The following is a 21,011-nucleotide window of genomic DNA, read 5'->3' on the forward strand; positions in this document are numbered from 1 at the left end:
ACAAAAGTACAAAATGTGGTGAGCGTGCTCGGCGAATGATTTGTTCTACCACAGACACAATGTTTGATGAAACAATGCCCGTAACAACAAGTCAAACCAGGTTTCTTTCAAATGAGAGAAATAAGAGACGGCTTATTACAATGCTCACCACTAGACTGATCAATGAGGGTTATACAGTAAAACAGGCTATTGATGATGCAGACAGATTGATTGTTGCTACTGCAATTGAAGAATCTACCATGGCTGAATCAGTAACAGTCGTAGGAGAACATGTAGACCTCTTAATCATCCTTACAGCCTTGGTTGGACCAAGGACAAATATATACATCTTAAAACCTGGCAGAGGAAATACAGAAAGCAAACTGTACATGAAATTTGGATCAGTCATCAAGGACAACATTCTCTTCTTACATGCATTTAGTGGATCCGACACTACTTCTGCCTTTTTTAGACAAGGAAAACTTAAGTTCATGAGGCTTTTGGAAAAACATGAAGAACTAAAAGATCTTGTTGCTGTCTTTCAAGAACCATCTGCTGAATCTGCAAGATTGCTGAAGCAGGAAAGAATTTCATTCTTCACTTATATGGGCATAATGAATGTGAATCCCTTTCTGATTTGAGATATCTGTGCGATGCTCAGTCACTCATTAAAAGTAAATTCGCTTTGGCTTCTCTGCCTCCTACAGACGCAGCTGCTCGACTTCATTCCTTACGTACATATCACGAAGTGCAGAAGTGGTTGGGAAATGACTTGTCTCCAACAAATTGGGGTTGGAATGCAACTACGAAAGGATTGGTTCCAGTCACTACAGATAAAGACCCACCTCCACCAGACCTGCTCAACATTGTCTCATGCAAATGTGCTAAAGGTTGCATGACTGCCACCTGCAGCTGTAGAAAGGCAGGGTTAAAATGTTCTGTGATATGTGTTTCTTGCAAAGGGTTGTCACGTTCAAACTCTGACGTCATTGATGACGAAGAGGACTGTGACGATCCCCTTGTTGCCACATTAGAAAACTCCTTGAAGTCAGAGGGTGAAGAAACTCATGGAATAGAATAATCAGAATATATTATAGGAGGGCCAGCGACCCACTCCTAATGAAAAGCAAATATACAGTTAAAAAGAAAGTGAACAAACCTCCCTGGGGAGGTTGGTTCATGGCCACCCCGCAAGGGATGAAGGTGTCAGGCAAGAGATAGATAGATGGATACATGCCAGGCTGTTATCTTATCTTACAACCATTCTACAAAAGAACCAAACTGCTTGTCATTACTTTCCTATGAAGAACAATGTAGCTCGCCAAACTACGAGAAAACCAATGCTATTCTGGAAATCAATACTTCTAATTGTGCAGCAAGGACTGGTAAAGCATTGTTTAAGTTGATAATTTCATAATTAGGGTGGATGGTTGGGTGCAAGGGTGGTAACTCTGCCAGTGAGTATTCACTGTCTGTCCTAGGCCAGAAACAAACAGAGGAAGGACACCCTTGAGACAAGTTTTGGAGATTGGGGGTAGGCAAAACAAGTCGCAAACTTTTTCGTATAGGCTTGGCACGAAAACGGTGCTACATATGAAAAATATGCATAGGAGAGTCATTACAGAAAATTTTGCGTAGATTATTTTATGTATCGACATATTTTCTGGTAAAGTGAGTCCCAAGTGAGATATTTGCAAAAAACTGTTTTTCGCCGCCATTTTTCCAAGATGGCGGCCAAATCCGGGGCGGTAGAGGGGTGCAAAATTTATACGTCATTAAATACCCTATTACAAAGATAATGAAGCTTGTTCCAGCTTTCCATGAATTTTTTCCTTATTCAATCCCCTATTGACTGGCCTACATAAGAAGATATAGAATGGTGGGAAATGTGGATAAATTTAGAATGCATAGGTGGCGTGTGCACGTCAAATCGCAATTAAGAGGTAGAAACATCTACTGCATTGTCTACTCTTATTCCATTACTGCCCTGAGTAATTCATGGCGCCGTTGTTCTCAAAACCAAGCACTTCTCATATAATAGTATCTGAGTGGTCTTTTATAATCACGCACGCACAGAAAGCATGAAATTTGTGGTGCATTCGTCTATTATTATTATTATTATTATTATTTTATTGTATTTTATTATTATTATATCTAGCAAGAACTGTGGATTTCAACTTATGATCGAATTTCTTGATCTATCAGTCTATCACCCGGTATTCATTCTCTGATTGAGTGTGTGTGTGTGTGTGTATGTGTGACAATTGCTAGTTTATCACGAAACAAATCAAACGTCTGAAAACCCCCCTGAGCTTAACACTCCTCTAAATGGGAAGCATTAATCTTCCAGAAGGTGAATTCAGAATCATTCTGCGTGGACATTATCGTTGAGACGGCGCTGCTCTAGACCGACGTCCCTTTCTTTATACGTCCTGTAGACGCGTCGTGGTTGTCGGCTGGATAACATGGCTGGCCGGCGCTCCTGGAGAGGTGGCGGCGGCCGTTGGGAGCAGGACTTGCCTTCGGCGTCGTCTTCTTCGGTAAGCACGGCGACAAGGAGCTTTATAATATAGGATCATCCTTTTACGGAGCCGCTACCTATTTAGGCTAATCTAAAAGAGAGAGAGAGCCCCGTATCCTAAAATCTAGCTAGAGTTGGAACATGAGAAATTGTTTAGACCTATTTCCCCAGGAATTCCTTTGGCGTCTGTTGACCTACGCAGTGAATAAGGCGCCTGGTTAGTCAAGAACTAGCAATCGCATCTTTTAAAGTGACCCCAATTGATAAATATATAAAGCCAAATATTACTTTTACATGTTAAGCAGTCTAAGAAGATATAGGTTACCATCAATCTCCATTTCATTGGATTTTATCTATAGTAACAATTCGTTCAACTGACCAGAGAAAGTATATATATATATATATATATATATATATATATATATATATATATATATATATATATTATATATATATTATATATATATAATCTATATTCAGTTCCGTGGGCAAATACATATTAATTCATCAACATCTTTCATCAATATTACATTATATTGTTTTGTATGATTTTCTGCTTGCAATAAGACGTGATTCGACCTCCAACTTACTCGGGCGCATGATAATATCTCCGGTCAAATAGAGCGTTGTTTCATCAACGAAAATTGAAACAAAGACGATATATTTCATCAGCAATAATTTTTCTGTAGTTTAATATGGACATTGTTTATATTTTACATTTCCATTCCCGGTGAATAAATCAAATATCCCATCGTAAAATTCCTGTATCTTTAACTCAGCGCGAAACACCTTTTTCAGTCGACTAACTCCCCGAGTAAGCGAGAATCCTATTTGGAAAACTGGATATAGAGAATTCTCTAACTCCATAAAATAAATTTCGATAGTAATACATATTTCCCGCTGGATTCGAATTTATTCTTGATTTTACTTAATGTTTGAGGGCAATTCTGGTCTCGTGGGTGTCATGAAAAAAATCCTGCTCTAGTAGATTTACATCAGCCGTGCATTTGATGTGTAGGCCAGTCCCTTACGACGCTCCTGATTGGCTGTTGATAAGCTAATCACAGGGCTGGAGACTCTCCTGAGTGATACGTTTGAAAGATTTATCCCTCAGGAGAGGTGGATCATAAATCCTGCCTCTGTGAACTCTCTCGAGAGACTGAGAATTTCCAGCCCTGTCATTGGCTTATCAACAGCCAATCAGGTGCGTCGTAAGGGACTGGCCTAGACATCAGATGCACGGGTGATGTGAATCTACTATAGTTCGGAAGTGGTACTTTGGATAATTATGAAACCACATCGGAACCACGAACTGTGATTGGTTAATAATCGGTGCGATATTCAATCTATTCATCAAGTCAACATTGTCCTTTATATTTGGGGAAGACGATAGATAGTATAACTGTCCCAACCAAGAAACTGATATTGATTCGTACAAGTCTGGAAGAGTTGGCGAAATCATATAAAATTTTCGCTTACTCTGGGAGTAAACCTACAAACTACTACTACTATGTTGTTGTTGGGGGGGGGGGGGGCGGGTAGGAAAGAGCCTAAAAAGGCCTGAAAAAGGTGTTTTGCGTTGAGTTGAAGATAAAGGAATTTTAGGAAAGGACATTTATGATTTATTCATCAAAATGAAAATGTAAAAAATAAATAAAGTGCCTGTTAAACAGTACAGAAAATTAATTTCTAATAAAACGGCGCATTATTTTAATTTTCGTTGGTGCAAGAAGGTTCTATTTGACCTTAGATTTTAGCACGTTTTAATTTACGTTAAAAGTTAGGCATATGTATACAACATCTGCGTTGAGGGGAAGATCTTGCCCGCGTCCCGCGTAGGCTGGAGGTCGGATCACGCCTTGTTTGACCAAATTCTCATTTACCTTTTGTAGTTCCTTTATATCTCAACTGAGAGACTTTGGAGGGACATGAGTCTTATGTGTTACTGATGATACCATGCACTATTTCATATGTATATTGAGATGACAAGGATATCACCATAATATAGTTTCAAGTTAAAACTTGATAACAGAAATGAGGTTTGTGTTGAATATAAGGCTGTAAAGAAATTAACATGAGTGTATTGATACATTTGCACATAAAATAAGAATTGCGAATTAATCGCAAATTAAGCTCATTTCAAATTCAGGTCTACTAATTACCAATACTACTATTATCTTTCATTATATATGCATCATATTCTTAGCTTTTAACGTGAATTAAAACTTGCTAAAATCTACGGTCAAATAGATCTTCGTTTCACCAGCGGAAATTGTAATAAATACGTTATATTTTATTAGAAATAATCCTTCTGTACTGTTTAACGTCCACAAACCTTGCCTACCCCCTCCCCTAACAACAGAGTAGTTTTTAGGCTTACTCCCCGAGTACGCGAAAATGGACACGCTTTCTGAGCGCTGAAAATACACCGCCAACGTGGAGAGCAATTTCACTAAATGTTGGAGAATCACTAAATGGATATTAAAATGTTATAACAAGATTTTGCGCGACGTCGTCAAATTGATCTTACTTATTATTATTATTATTATTATTATTATTATTATTGGTTTCAGGTCCACAATATAGCATGTGATGATATGGTCTTTAATGGATATTAAAAGCTTTCGAACCTTGTACTAGGTTCATCTTCAGTCCAATGACTTGAGTGAGGGTGAACCTAGTACGAAAGCTTTTAGTATCTATTAAAGACCATGTACACACATGCTATATTATTTTGGACGTGCAACCATTGTCATCCTTTTCGACACGGAAAACTGTGCCCATTATTATTATTATTATTATTATTATTATTATTATTATTATTATTATTATTATTATTATTATTATTATTATTATTATTATTATTATAAGATGAAGCCTATTCATATGGAACAAGCCGACCAAAGGGGCCACTGACTTGAAATTCAAGCTTCCAAAGAATATTAAGGTGTTCATTAGGAAGAAATACTGGAAAAAAAATAATGAGTAGATAGATATATAATAATGTCTTAGAATGCAAGAAGAATAGTATTAGGCTGTTAATGAATTCCATCTTCACTTGAATTTCTGAAGAAGTTCCAATTGCACGACTCCTCTGGAAGAAGTACTGAAAACAAGGATTAGATTTGCCTCTCAGACCAATTATTACCTTTGCTGGAATTTTATAACATAAAGGTTAACAATGACTGGTTTCTGAGTTCTGATATAGTTTCATTGTTCGCCAAAGTACCTATTTATGATCTGATAGTTTTTTCTAAGACCTTAACGGAGTTGATGAACAAAAAAAAACAAACACACACACACACACACAAATATAAGACTGTAAATTTGGATTCCAACAGGAATTTTTACGCTCAAAAGTTTTGTATATGCTTAATGGAAGTCCTCCATCAGCAGTTTTGATGAGATTTCAAATGGAATTCTTTGAAGGCGTAGTACTATTAAACAAAATCAATCCGTGCAATGTAATATGGTGCACACACAAAGTACGAATCCCGACAGACTCCATTTCCAATATTCCAGAACTTCTCCAAGAGGATTGGCGCACAGAGGTCGAAACTTACGTAACATATACCAAGGTAAAAGTGCAAACAAATAAATACAGAAATAAACACCAGGGTAACTCCGCAGACCAACAAACACAGAAATAAACAAAAACATCCTTACAAGATATTGGCTCCTTGCATGGAAGATGATGATTGGGTAGGAACACATTTTGCTTTCCGGTGTATAGGTGAGCTCACGCCTATTCTATTAGGCCTAAGTAAACTAGTGTCCTTAAAGTCAATACATTTTACATATTATTATTATTATTATTATTATTATTATTATTATTATTATTATATATTCAGAAGATGCACTTATTCATAATATGAAAACAGTACACAGGAGCCGTTTATATATATATATATATATATATATATATATATATATATATATATATATATATATATACTATATATATATATATATAGTATATATATCTTTACACTCACAGTGTTTCATGTACACGTACATCGAGCAAACAAATGTCCTTTCGTATCCAATTCGCTCTAACTCACTTGTTGGCCGAGTCTATAACAACACTGAAGTCCAGATTTCTCCTCTGTCCGCTGGGCGCTGGTTCGAACCCACGAGAGGACGAAATTATTATCAACTAAAAAAATATCCTACGTTGTTAACGTAAATGAAAATAAATTAATTCCGAGGTAAGCGAATTGGATATTAAAGGACATTTGTAGCTCGATATATATATGATTTATATATATATATATATATATATAGATATATAGATTAGAGAGAGAAGAGAGAGAGAGAGAGAGAGAGAGAGAGAGAGCGCAATGGAGTCACCTTTTTTACCGGTGACAGGGACAAAGGGTACCTCCAGATGACCCCGCGGGGTGTGTCAACAAACACGAAATTGCTGATTTGTCATATTAAGACAAAGTGGCCTAATTCCGTGCTGCTCTCATATCAAGTACCAAGGTCTATTTCTTTTATTTTCCTAATTATAAGCCAATGGGACTACCAACGTCTTTCCCAGAACCCGAAAAGAACAGAATGTCTTGGAGGAAAACGGAAATACAAAAGCAAGGGGCAATATCCAAAGCCCCGGTGTAGAGGGAAAGAGACGGATCGTTGGGCCAAGTACTCCTGTAGAGGGTTAACCAGTTTCCACGGAGTATGATGTGGGAAGAAGTGGCATCACAGGTGTTACAAGGTCATTGTCTTAGATCAAATTTTGTTTGTGTGAGAACTTAGTCTTTGTTCGTTGGATTTATTATTATTATTATTATTATTATTATTATTATTATTATTATTATTATTATTATTATTATTATTTTATTATTATTATTATGCAGACAATATATAAATACATAAATAATTTTGCATTTGCATTGCATTTATAATGCGTAATGCACATTATTGCATTGCCCTCACTTCTCTTGTTCAAAATAAACAATTGCTTACATAGCAGATTTGTGTCGTGGCGTAATATTAACTATAGGCCTAATAATGGATGTCTACTGTCTATCATTTCAAATGTCTATTTTTTTTTCTAAGTTTCACGCGTCTCCTCTCAAAGCTGAAAGTAATTTATAATGAATAGAAGTTGAATGTTAAAATAGAAAGAAAACAAAAAAGCTTGTGCTTCCTTATTGTTAAATAAGAAATTTATTAGATATGAAGAGAGTATTCACAAATACTTCGGTCACTATTAAAAGAGCTTAGGCCTATTGAATGCAGTTTGCGAAGGGGGTTCATCCACCGTTTAAAGAGTGAATGTGACCGCAACTGAAGTGTTGTTTTCAGCCTCAGACAATAAAATGACAATGCTGTTGCAAACCGCATTCACTAGGCCAAACAAGTGCTTGTCAAAATAGTCCCTAACATTTCGCTATTAAATTTCTTCAGCAAGATTCTTTCTTTCAAGAGCTGTCTAGCTCAGTAGTTTTTCTTTTATTGAAGGTTAAAGTCAGCCATAATCGTGCGTCTTGCAACGATATAAGACAGGCATTGTACCGAGACCACCGAAAGATAGGTCTATTTTCGGTGGCCTTGGATATACGCTGTATAGTTTTTTTATGACAATGAATGAACCTGTATCCAACAGTATAATGAAACGACTTTGGTCCTAAATGAAGCAGCCCTTGATCATGGCTTCTGTTTGGCTCCCACGCAGTAATTATGTTTAAATTCATGACCTACGTTAATTACATACTGCAAATTACATACTTACCAGCCGCGTTCTAAGTAAACACTTTAAACGAATCAATCGAGCGTTAATGGCCCTGCATCGAGCTCATAATTGTATAGCTCGCGGTAAGAATACACTCAAATTCACAACTGAAAATCAAAACTATGTAGCTCTTTCCGACAACCTTCATTTTGCGTGTCAGCCTAGGGCTCTCACCGGCCTTGTTGGCTTCTACGGGATTATCGACCTTTAGGCAGTTAATGGCGTCTAAATCTAATGCGTTTTGCGAGCCTAGCAAACATATCATGAATGCGTCAGAGCTTTTGGTCATTAACGCGCACGAAATGAGTTGGATAGAATATTAGGCACGGAAAGTTTTCGCCGATATTCGGCATCTTGTGTATAAAAAGGAGATACGAACAGCCAGTCAGGTAATTTATAGTACTACATGAAGATAACTGTATAAAAAAAAAAATTAGATGATAATTACAAAAGTTATTTCCTAAATGTCATCTAAACTTTTCAAGAATGCTGCTGAAATCTAGACAACGATATTCAAGTAATGTAGGCTCTAATGATTGAAATCACGCCATCCCCCCCCCCCCCCCCCACCCTCTCTCTCTCTCTCTCTCTCTCTCTCTCTCTCTCTCGTAGTAGTAGTAGTAGTAGTAGTAGCCATCTTGCTTGATGAGACGTTCCCGCGTGAAATCAGATTAATCAACAGATATCACAAGTTTAACATACGACTAGAATTTGAGAAATATCTAGAAGTGTTCGTGAACTATCGGTGATAAGATTAGTGTGAAAATAGTAGGATAAAGCGTCTTCTAAGTTAGTTTATCAAGTGTAATACTGTAAATCAGAACAAGATGGCAGTAAGTTCCAACTGCGGGAAGAGATGGCGTAATTTAGCGTGTTTAGCAGATTCGCAATACGAATGAGGTAGCCAGGAAGGGAACTGGCATTTCTCATCTATGAAATCAGCAACATCCTAACCAAAAGATACAAAATCCATTCATAGATATATTTAGAAGGAGATAATCCTTCAAACTGGAAAAAATCTAATGAAAACATCTTGAAAATAATTGAAGAAGTTCCAATAAAATCCAAGTGGTCAAGAGACTCATAAAGAAAATATACATAAACCAACATATTCCGACAAGAAAAAAATGAATAAGGTGAATCTTGTGAATATCCTAATTGACTCATTAGGAAACAGAATGCCAAAAGCATGCAAACTGTGTAAGTTTGGTATCGCATAGTCAATCCACAAAACCTAATCAGAAAATGTGCTGCATGCAACATTCCGACCCATCCACAGTGTGCTGAGGTAATACAAGATATGAGAAAAGATACAAGAATTTTTTGTTCAACATGTCTATCATGGAATAGACAATGTTATTAAATCAAGATTGAATGTACAAATAGTTGAGGATGAAGAAGAAGAGGAAGAGGAAGAAGAAGAAGAAGAAGAAGAAGAAGAGGAAAACGGAAGAGAAGTAAACAAAAATGAAATGACAGAAAAATAAAAGGAAACAAAGAACAAGATAAAAGTATGGATGCAGAGATACTCATTGATACTAACATATGAGGCAATAAAGCAGCATACCTTACGAAGAAATCAATTACGTATGGCAACAGAAAAGCAAATCCCGAAGAGGCTCTACCCAGATCTACACAATGACGGGAAAGAGGAAAAAATAGACAAGAAAGACAAAATCTGCAACCTTTTGAAAAGAGGGAATTGCAGATTTGGAGAAAGATGTTACTACAAACATCCTAAGGTATGTCACAACTATGAAAATATATGGTAAATGTGCATACCTAGATGGATATGGGGATGATTGCAGAGATCTGCATCCAAAAATATACAAAAACCTAAAAGAAGGAAAAGGATGTAAGTTCGACAAAAAATGCAAATATATGCACCCTGTAGCCATGAATCATAATCAAATAAATAACCAACCAAGTAATAAAATCCAAAATAAGAAAGAAACAAATAAAGAGAGAAATCAAGAATATCAGGTAAAAGAGAAAAGCAAACCACCAATGATATGCAGAGATGTCAGCAAAAAATTTCAATGCATCAGCTCCAAATTCTACTCAAGGGATAATAACTGTATTTATTATGCAAGAGGATATTGCAGAAACGGAGAAAAATTGCAGATTCAGACACAAAATGAATAATTATGATGAAGGAAGATCAAATATTATGGAAAAGTTGGATTTTTTAATGTCAGAATTTCTGGAAATGAAAAAAAGAACAACATACCAGAACAGGAAAGAGACATGGGAAAATCCTTATTACTACCAATATTAAATGAAGGAGAAAAACACGCAAACCATCATAGTGATGAATGCGCAGGGTTTGCGTTTTAGTTACGAGTAACTCAAAAAGAAAAATAGAGTACTTAGAAGAACTAACCCCAAATTGAAAAGAAAATAGATATAATGAATATAAGTGAAACCTGGTATTCCCAAGAGACTGGGAATGATGATCAAATAAAAGGGTTCCAAAACTTATAGATCAGATAGAAAAAATAGGAATCAAGGGGAACCGCAATATATGGGAAAGACAAAAAACAAGGAAAAATTATATGAGAAATATAGTAACTCCGATGTTGAACTATGCGGTAGAATTTGAATCTGAAAAATTAATGAAACATAGTAATATATAGACCTCCTAATACTAAAGAGTTTGACTTAATAATTGAAAAATTGGATGATATATGTAGAAATCACAAGGACTGGACTATTCTCCTATCTGGTGACTTCAACTTTCCTTTCGTAGAATGGAAAGAACGAATAGGATTGGATTGGATGGTACCTGATATACATATAAAAAAGAGAGTAATAGTAGTGCAGAAGATAAGAGGCAATTCGAAAAGCTATTAGATATGCTACTAGAATACAACATTCAACAAATAAATCACCTGCCAACAAGAAAGGAAAATACTTTTAGACCTAGTATTTGTGAACGAGGTGAATTATGTTAAAGAAAATAATAGTTTAGTAATGCGAGTATTTCAGACCATAATGTCATAGAATTAACAGTTCATTCCAAAGCAAGTGAAAACAGAGATAAGCAAGAAATGAAAAAGTGGGAAGGATATGGAAAATACAACTTCTACAGTAAAAATATAAATAGGTCAGAAAAAATAATGAAGAATTAAACAAAGATTGGGATAACATTTTCGGTAAGCGATGACATAAGGGTAAATACGGAGATATTATATAAATATTAGAGAAAATAGTGGATAAATATATACCGAAGAAGAAAAGTAAACATCATTTCATGCATACCAAGAGACAGAAGGATCTTGTTCCAGAAAATCAGAAAGTGGAAAAAAGGTCTTGCAAAGAAAAAAATGCATGGAAAGTTATAGAACTAAAAAGTAAGATAGAAAATGCAGAAAAAACAAAGATTATACCAATTCCCCCCCCCCCCCCCCCCAAAAATAGAAAATGAAAAACGGGAATTGGAAGAAAAAACCCTATTAAATATCAAGCAAAACCCCAAACTATTATACTCATATGCGAAGAAGATGAATAAAAGAAGAATAGAAATAGGCCCTCTGAGAATTGAAGGGAGATAACGAATGACAAAAAGGAAATTTGGCAACATACTGGCAGAAACGATATAAGAGAGAAAATTTACCCCTAGAATAGCTAATGAGATAATGATATAGAAGTAAGGACGAAAATAGTGAATATCTAGCTGACATAGAAATTAATGAAGCTGATATTGTGCAGGCAATTAATGAAATTAAAAATGGAGCTGCTGCAGGGCCTGATGGAATCCCTGCTATTTTGTTAAAGAAAGTAGTTCATTCTATCGCAAAGCCACTTGCAATATTATTAAGACAAAGTGTAGATACAGGCAAGATTTATGATGAGCACAAATTAGCATATATCACCCCTACTTTCAAAAGTGGATCAAGACTTGAGGCAAGTATTTATAGGCCTGTGAGTCTAACATCACATATTATGAAAGTGTATGAAAGGGTAATGAAGAAAAATATTATGAAACATTTAATAAAAAATAATTTGTTTAATATAGGACAACATGGTTTCGTACCCGGAAAAAGTACACAAACCCAACTGTTAGTCCACCGTGAGAACATATTCAAAAATATGAAAAGCGGAAATGAAACAGATGTGGTTTATCTAGACTTTGCAAAAGCTTTTGACAAAGTAGACCATAAATATATTAGCAAAGAAAATTAGAAACACAATATCGTAGATAAAATAGGAAGATGGTTAAAAGAATTTTTACACAACAGAAAACAGATAGTTATTGCAAACGATGAGAAATCGGATGAAACCAAGGTAATATCCGGTGTGCCACAAGGCACGGTGTTAGCTGCAATACTGTTTGTTATTATGATTGAAGACATAGACAGTAATGTTAAGGATTCGGTAGTGAGTAGTTTCGCTGATGACACAAGAATAAGTAGAGAAATTATTGTGATGAAGATAGGAACGCTCTACAAAGAGACCTTAACAAAGTATATGATTGGGCAGAGGAAAATAGGATGTATTAACTCTGATAAATTTGAATCAATAAATTATGGAGACAGAGAAGGAAAGCTATATGCATATAGGGGACCTAATAATGAGACAATCACAAATAAGGAAGCAGTTAAAGACCTTGGTGTGATGATGAATAGGAACATGTATGCATGATCAAATAGCAATTCTTTTGGCAAAATGTAAAGCAAAAATGGGAATGTTGTTACGGCACTTCAAAACAAGAAAAGCTGAAACAACCTGATTATGCTTTATAAAACATATGTTCGTAGTCCACTTGAATATTGCAATATGATATGGTACCCACACTATCAAAAGGATCGATTGCACAAAATAGAGGAGTGGTACAAAGGTCCTTTACAGTCTCGAATAGAAGAAGTTAAGGACCTTGACTACTGGGAAAGACTACAATCATTAAAATTATATAGTCTAGAAAGGAGAAGAGAACGCTACATGATAATTCAGGCATGGAAACAGATAGAAGGAATAACAGAAAATATCATGGAACTAAAAATATCAGAAAGAGCAAGCAGAGGTAGATTAATAGTGCCCAAAACAATACCAGGAAAAATAAGGAAAACACACAGGACATTAATCCACTACGCACCAGCATCGATAATGCAGCGTCTATTCAATGCGTTGCCAGCTCATCTGAGGAATATATCAGGAGTGAGCGTAGATGTGTTTAAGAATAAGCTCGACAAATATCTAAACTGCATCCCAGACCATCCAAGATTGGAAGATGCAAAATATACCGGAAGATGTACTAGCAACTCTCTGGTAGACATTAGAGGTGCCTCACACTGAGGGACCTGGGGCAACCCGAACGAACTGTAAGGTCTGTAAGGTAAGGTCTCCGCACGTTACTTTGACTTCACGGCAGCCGATGGCGATACCATTAGATCAGACGGGGCTGAGAAAATGGACATTACTAGCGCTCATTAAATGATGCTGTGGGTTTACTCGAATTGAATTTCATTACTCACCGTCTAATGTAATGCCAGAGTACACAGAAAACACTGTGGGTTCTAGAATGCTATCTTGAAGAACACCGGCAAGGACGGGTATGGCAGCCGACTCGCTATGGCTGCCAAATGCAATTCAAACTTCTTTCCAGATAGTGTGAATCCATGGATGGTGGTTTCAGTTTCCCCCAAAATTGCATGAGGTTCTTCTACGCAGATTATTTTATCTAAATGATTAGCATTATCATTTGTAATATTCTGAGGTAGCCGGTAAATATACTATACGCTTCAGGTCAAGCATTGGTCTATTGTCCGCCAGTTAAAACTTCTCTTCGTGTCTGATTCCACATTCCGGAGATGAACTGGAATTTGAAACTTGGAATGAAAGTCTGACCAACTCAGTGACAGTAGAACATAATCCTTTCCTTCCTTCTATCCTCAGTTGCAGTATTGGTAACCGTGGAAGCGAATTGCACAGTAACTGAACCTAAAGTGGCAAGCAACGTCAATGTCTGCAACTCGGACGACCCTAAGGTACGGCTTTTGTGCTGCAAAAAGCCCCTGGAGGAAGCCTTCGAGACTGGAAAAAGAGTCATTGTGTCCGAATGCGTGAACGGAGATTGGACGAACGAGAAAAAGAACTGCTCTGCGCCGGTTGGAAATGGTAGGTTGTATTTTGATTGGCTCCCTGGAACGTATGGCTCAAAATTTTGCAAAATAATTTTCTTCATGGCGTTCTTTCCTCCAATCCTCTTCATCCGAAAATTCCTCAACTAAGCCTAGATCATCATCGAAAGATGCTGTATGCAACTGGCCTGTCATCCATGGAGGATTCATTAACTAAACACACTAAAGGATAGACAGTTCCCGGCTAAGACCAATGACCTTTGTTATGTCCTATTACTTTTTTTAACAGAGGCCATCCGCCATGCTTCTAGGAGACAAAGCATTCAACATCCTATCCACCCTAGTACGACCAGCTAGGCCAACTAGACACAGTATTCACCACGAGGAATGGACACATAGCTTCACATAATAGATAATTTCCTCAAAGTCATTATAGTATTTCATGCCCTTTCGTCAAAATTTACCGCAAAAGTTATCCCACCTTCATAAGTAAATAAACCGTTTTCACGACACTTTTGTCCGAAGCTGCAGGTGGTGCCATCAAGGAAGTGCTCTCTCTCTCTCTCTCTCTCTCTCTCTCTCTCTCTCTCTCTACTATCAGATGTAAATGGGCATAGTATGCCCTGAATGCATTCTTTTTCCGCTTTTCCAATATGCCTTCACACTCTCACTGCTCTCATGCAAATGCTTGAACGCGTTGATTTATGCAGTTACACATCAATAAACATTTTTGCTCATTATCATACAGTGCATCCATGCATATATATATATTATATATATAATATATATATAATATAATATATAATATAATATTATATATATATATATATATTTTTATATATATATAATATATATATATGCATAATATATATATATATTATATATATATATATATATACTATATATATAATAATTATATATCTATATATATATATATATTATATATATATATATATATATATATATATATATGTATATATAACATATATATATTGTATATATATATATATATATATATACTTATATATATATATATATATATATACTATATATATATATATATATAAGAAACATTGCGGTGGGTTTGAAGTGTTCTTTTGCATATCCTATGAAAGTTGTATAATTGAATAATTCTCTAGTACTAACATTTTCCAAACCCTTTGTGCCACTTTGGGAAATATTTATATCTAGCTACCCCCTTCCTTATCAATGCTCTTCAAGTAATTCAATAAAGACTGGAAAGGCTGCCAGCAATCTCTTTCAATAAACGAATAAGTGTAATCATTGCATCAACAAGCATAAGACATCGTTAAGTACGAGAACATCGTAAAAGCTTAATATTTTGGAATGATGCCAAGAGCTTTTCAAAACCAGTCCAAGTGTGTACGTACTACATGCTTCAGAATCATTATTATTATTATTATTATTTTAATAAAATGAGGAAGCAGTTACTTTGTGAGTATGTTGTTTACCTCAAGGTCCAAAGAACAGACACTGGTTTGCCTATTTTGCGTTATAGGCCAGTCAATAGGGGATTGAATAAGGAAAACATTCATGGAAAGCTTGAACAAGCTTCATTATCTTTGTAATAGGGTATTTAATAACCTATAAATTTTGCACCCCTCTACCGCCCCGGATTTGGCCGCCATCTTGGAAAAATGGCGGCGAAAGACAGTTTTTTGCAAATATCTCACTTGAGACTCACTTTACCAGAAAATATGTCGATACATAAAATAATCTACGCAAACTTTTCTGTAATGACTCTCCTATGCTTATTTTTGATATGTAGCACCGTTTTCGTGCCAAGCCTACGAAAAAGTTTGCGACTTTGTTTTGCCCCATCTCCAAAACTTGTCTTAAGGGTGTCCTTCCTCTGTTTGTTTCTGGCCTAGGACAGACAGTGAATGCTCACTGGCAGAGTTACCACCCTTGTACCCAACCATCCACCCTAATTATGAAGTTATCAACTTAAACAATGCTTTACCAGTCTTTGCTGCACAATTAGAAGTATTGATTTCCAGAATAGCATTGGTTTTCTCGTAATAGGTAGTATAGCGAGCTACATTGTTCTTCATAGGAAAGTAATGACAAGCAGTTTGGTTCTTTTGTAGAATGGTTGTAAGATAAGATAACAGCCTGGCATGTATCCATCTATCTATCTCTTGCCTGACACCTTCATCCCTTGCGGGGTGGATATGAACCAACCTCCCCAGGGAGGTTTCTTCACTTTCTTTTTAACTGTATATTTGCTTTTCATTAGGAGTGGGTCGCTGGTCCTCCTATAATATATTCTGATCATTCTATTCCATGAGTTTCTTCACCCTCTGACATCAAGGAGTTTTCTAATGTGGCATCAAGGGGATCGTCACAGTCCTCTTCGTCATCAATGACGTCAGAGTTTGAACGTGACAACCCCTTGCAAGAAACACATATCACAGAACATTTTAACCCTGCCTTTCTACAGCTGCAGGTGGCAGTCATGCAACCTTTAGCACATTTGCATGAGACAATGTTGAGCAGGTCTGGTGGAGGTGGGTCTTTATCTGTAGTGACTGGAACCAATCCTTTTGTAGTTGCATTCCAACTCCAATTTGTTGGAGACAAGTCAGCTGCGTCTGTAGGAGGCAGAGAAGCCAAAGTGAATTTACTTTTAATGGGTGACTGAGCATAGCATAGATATCTCAAATCAGAAAGGGATTCACATTCATTATGCCCATATAAGTGAAGAATGAAATTCTTTCCTGCTTTAGCAATCTTTTCTGCTTCAGCAGATGGTTCTTGAAAGACAGCAACAAGATCTTTTAGTTCTTCATGTTTTTCCAAAAGCCTTATGAACTTAAGTTTTCCCTGTCTAAAAAAGGCAGAAGTAGTGTCGGACCCACTAAATGCATGTAAGAAGAGAATGTTGTCCTTGATGACTGATCCAAATTTCATGTACAGCTTGCTTTCTGTATTTCCTCTGCCTGGTTTTAAGATGTATATATTTGTCCTTGGTCCAACCAAGGCTGTAAGGATGATTAAGAGGTCTACATGTTCTCCTACGACTGTTACTGATTCAGCCATGGTAGATTCTTCAATAGCAGTAGCAACAATCAATCTGTCTGCATCATCAATAGCCTGTTTTACTGTATAACCCTCATTGATCAGTCTAGTGGTGAGCATTGTAATAAGCCGGCTCTTATTTCTCTCATTTGAAAGAAACCTGGTTTGACTTGTTGTTACGGGCATTGTTTCATCAAACATTGTGTCTGTGGTAGAACAAATTATTCGCCGAGCACGCTCATCACATTTTGTACTTTTGTCTGCTAGATTTTCTGGATATCCATCAAATATAACAATGTCATTTCTCTTGTAGTGGTTCTTTACATAATCACTGTCCTCTTTAGAATGGCTGAAATCACCTCTCCTCTTTGCCAAACAACTCGATGCATCAGAAATCCTCCATCAATAACAAAAACCGTATCTCCAACAATTCTTGTGTCACTAAGAGGTGCAAATAGTTCATACATTATGGATTTCTTGGTTTTGCGCATTCCTATTTCATCAAAAATGGACAAGGGATATGGAGCTAGTTCATACTCAAAGTTAAGTTTGAATAGTTCATGTGAGTTCTTGGTGAATGAAATCCTTCTGAATAACATCTCAGGTTCAACTGGACAATAGCAACATTTCGTATTTTTACTCCTGTCATGGCAGCTCCTATGGGTTTGACTCTATTCCTCCGTGCAAACTTGACTTTTGCAAAAAGACTGTCAACAATATTTGACATTGAAACTACTCCAGCATCATAAGCATTATGAGGATTTGTTTCTGTATCTCCCGTTACTTCTGTGCTTATCGACATAATGTCATCAAAATCTGGAAATGGTGGGTGGGATTAGAACCAACCTACAAAGTGCTGAAGATCTTCATTATCTCTTGAAATGCAAACCTTCTGGGTAAGCAACATCACAATACTCCTCAATTATCTCTGTGATCCTCAAATGGATAGGCATTCCAAGAACCCATCTGGTTAGCACAGAGTCTGACATTCCTCTACCATAGGTCAGTCCACCAGAACTCTTCATGGAACGCATCAAAGTCTGTTCAATGGTCATGTCAGACCAGATGCCGGACCAAAATTTTTTCGACCTTCTTATTGTAAAATAACCCCTTTGAACATAATCTTCATATTCCTTTGGGGTTATGCAGTCCTTCAGGTCTAACATGTCTTGTAGATACAACTGAGCTGATTTTGCATACAAGAAATGACCACTGGCATGAAAATAGGGAAGCATCTTTTGAATTGTTTCCAGGTGTGGTTTCCAGTCACCTGATCGCTCTGCTTCAATAAACTGTTTTACCAGTGTTACCATTTCAAAATACTGCATCCAGAGTTTTGCAGTTGCACCTTTACTCTTCATCAAACTCAGTGTACCATTAAACTTGCAAAGCACATTTTGTAGCACTTCATTGTCAATCAATGTAGAGTCGATCTTCTGTAAGTTTGCCTCTATTGTTGACTGTTCATCAGAAGAGAGATCAGTTTCATTGAAAATTAGTAAAGCCAGTGCAGCTGTGTGCTCTGAGAGCTCTTGCATAAGCATGCCCAGTCAACATTTTGTCAACGGATGCACTTGCATATGCAGTATTAAAAAGTTCTCTTATTCCACTTCCATTCATGATGTAGCCAATGGCAACCATAAAAGGCATCAATAAGTGGAAACTACCAAGGCGGACAATAACATTACTTAGGTGTGAGCCTTGATCACATTTAGCTAGAATGTCATGAGCCATCATACACAAGGGTTGGTCAAAGGTTACAAAGCAACTTTGTTGTTTCTGGTCTTTGCATTTCTCTACAACTTGGTTAAGTACTGTGTATATATATATATGGTGTCCTAATCTGTAGGTGGAGCATTTGTAAAGGGAAGATATAAGATCTGGGACACATCGTAAGACAAGTGTGCAGTACATTTCTCCATGTAATCATTCCATCCTGGACACACTGTCTTCTTTTGCCATTTTCCAAGTAGCAACAAGAGTTCTGTTGTTGATACTGACACATTGGTGGAAACTTCATTGATATTTGCTAAATCCCTAACTTTTATATGCAGCAGTCCCCCTGCACCTCTGCTTTCAAATGCTTTAATGGGAACAAGGCCAAATTGTCCAACAGGGGATCTTTTGTAGTCTTCTTAATGGCTGATTTGAAGTAGGGTCATTTGGAGAAGGCGTGACACACTAAATCCCTCCCATACTGTGGAATGTGTTGAATCCATCAACCGTACAAATGTTCACATCAGCATTGTCAAACACAAACTGTGTAAATGAGTCAGTCTGATGTTCCCTGGCTGGATGATGCAAAGCTGAGACTTGAAAGAGCGATGCCTCAGCATAGGAAGCACATAATCCCAGGTAGAGAGTACATTCAGTAGGCGCTTAGAACCATACTTTTGACTGAGATGAACAGAAAGGCCTATTTATAGAGGGGATATGAAAGAATGTGGTCTAGCTGCGGTCGGAATAGCGTTTGAAATTGCTGTGCACTTCTTATCCCATTTACTTTTATCACCTTTCTTGTTATCCAGTACATCGGTTTTAACGAGACAGCTGAGGGTATCTGGTATAAGAGAATCCATGTCAGTTAAGAATTTTCTGGACATGGATACAGATCAGTTTCATATATGTGGGACCTTGTATCTTCAGCAATTATTTTCGCGGCTGCATTTCCTACTCGAAGTCGTTCTTCTTTCTCGTCCTTACTTCTTTGCTTTTCATACCAAGCATCAGTCAGAATTTTGTTCCCTATGTCGCGGAAACACACCACAGGCTTTCTGTTTTTGTTCACTGAAGCAATAATGTCTTCTCCTTATCTTTCTTTCAGTTCAGACTTTTTTGTTCTTTCAGCTGGTAGCTCACCCCCATATGCCTCAAAAATCTTACTGAAAGGAAATTGACATTCTTCTCTATTTTCTTCCAGGTAGTTAAAAACATGTGTCATTGCCTCTATAACTGTATCACTTTTGGGACGACCACGTTTCATCCCAGGATATGCTTGGTAGAATGTTTTCATGCAGGTTGAATGGTTCCTTGCCTTAACAGCAACTAATCAACTGCGTTAGATATGCGAGTACATACTGTTTGGCCCCACTCATCATTTCTCATTTCACCCCCCTTTCGAAATAGCCTCCCTAACATGAAGAGTCTCTACACGATGAACAGAAACACGCTCACTTGAAAGTTTTTTGCTTTGTTTTTTCAGAAAATCATATGAAGCTTCTTTTCCACAAAAAACACGATCATTAAGAAAGTCAAAATGTGGGACTAGACTTCTCCGAGACGTTGTAGGCACTTGAGAGGATTCCAGTCTTGACCGGAAAGCTTCAGCTCAGCTCTCCTTGCTTTTGTGTAGTACACTTTCCTACATTTTTCATGCACTTTCACACTTTTCAGGCCTTTTAATTGATATTGTTTTCCGTCTTTCCATTTAACGCTGTAGTCTATCAGTGTCTGCACACCTTTTCTTCTTCAACTTCTCGGTCTCACCCTCGGAAAGTTCTCCTTCACAAATGAAGCATTTCTTTAATGAAGATATTTTTCCATAATATAGCAATCACTAATAGGCTATGGGTCTGTTTTCATAGTCCTGAAACAAAAGAACTACAGTTAGCTTAGAAACTTGAAGCATTATTTAATATTGCATGCAAGA

General features: G+C 36.8%; 2 protein-coding genes across 2 annotated transcripts in view; one reads left to right on the forward strand and one right to left on the reverse strand.

The window, feature by feature from the left end:
* The window catches only part of LOC135205693 (protein sel-1 homolog 1-like), a 337,811-nt gene that overhangs the window by 282,933 nt on the left and 33,867 nt on the right, over positions 1-21,011 (reverse strand). The gene's annotated exons all lie outside the window — the stretch shown is intronic.
* Positions 9,368-21,011, forward strand: part of LOC135205573 (uncharacterized) — a 41,649-nt gene continuing 30,005 nt past the window's right edge. The window contains exons 1-2 of the mRNA XM_064236340.1: positions 9,368-9,440; positions 14,136-14,357. Of these exons, the coding sequence (XP_064092410.1) occupies positions 9,368-9,440; positions 14,136-14,357 (295 nt within the window). The remainder of the gene's footprint in view (positions 9,441-14,135; positions 14,358-21,011) is intronic.

Source organism: Macrobrachium nipponense, chromosome 24, assembly GCF_015104395.2.
Source record: "Macrobrachium nipponense isolate FS-2020 chromosome 24, ASM1510439v2, whole genome shotgun sequence".
Taxonomy (NCBI): Eukaryota; Metazoa; Arthropoda; class Malacostraca; order Decapoda; family Palaemonidae; genus Macrobrachium; species Macrobrachium nipponense.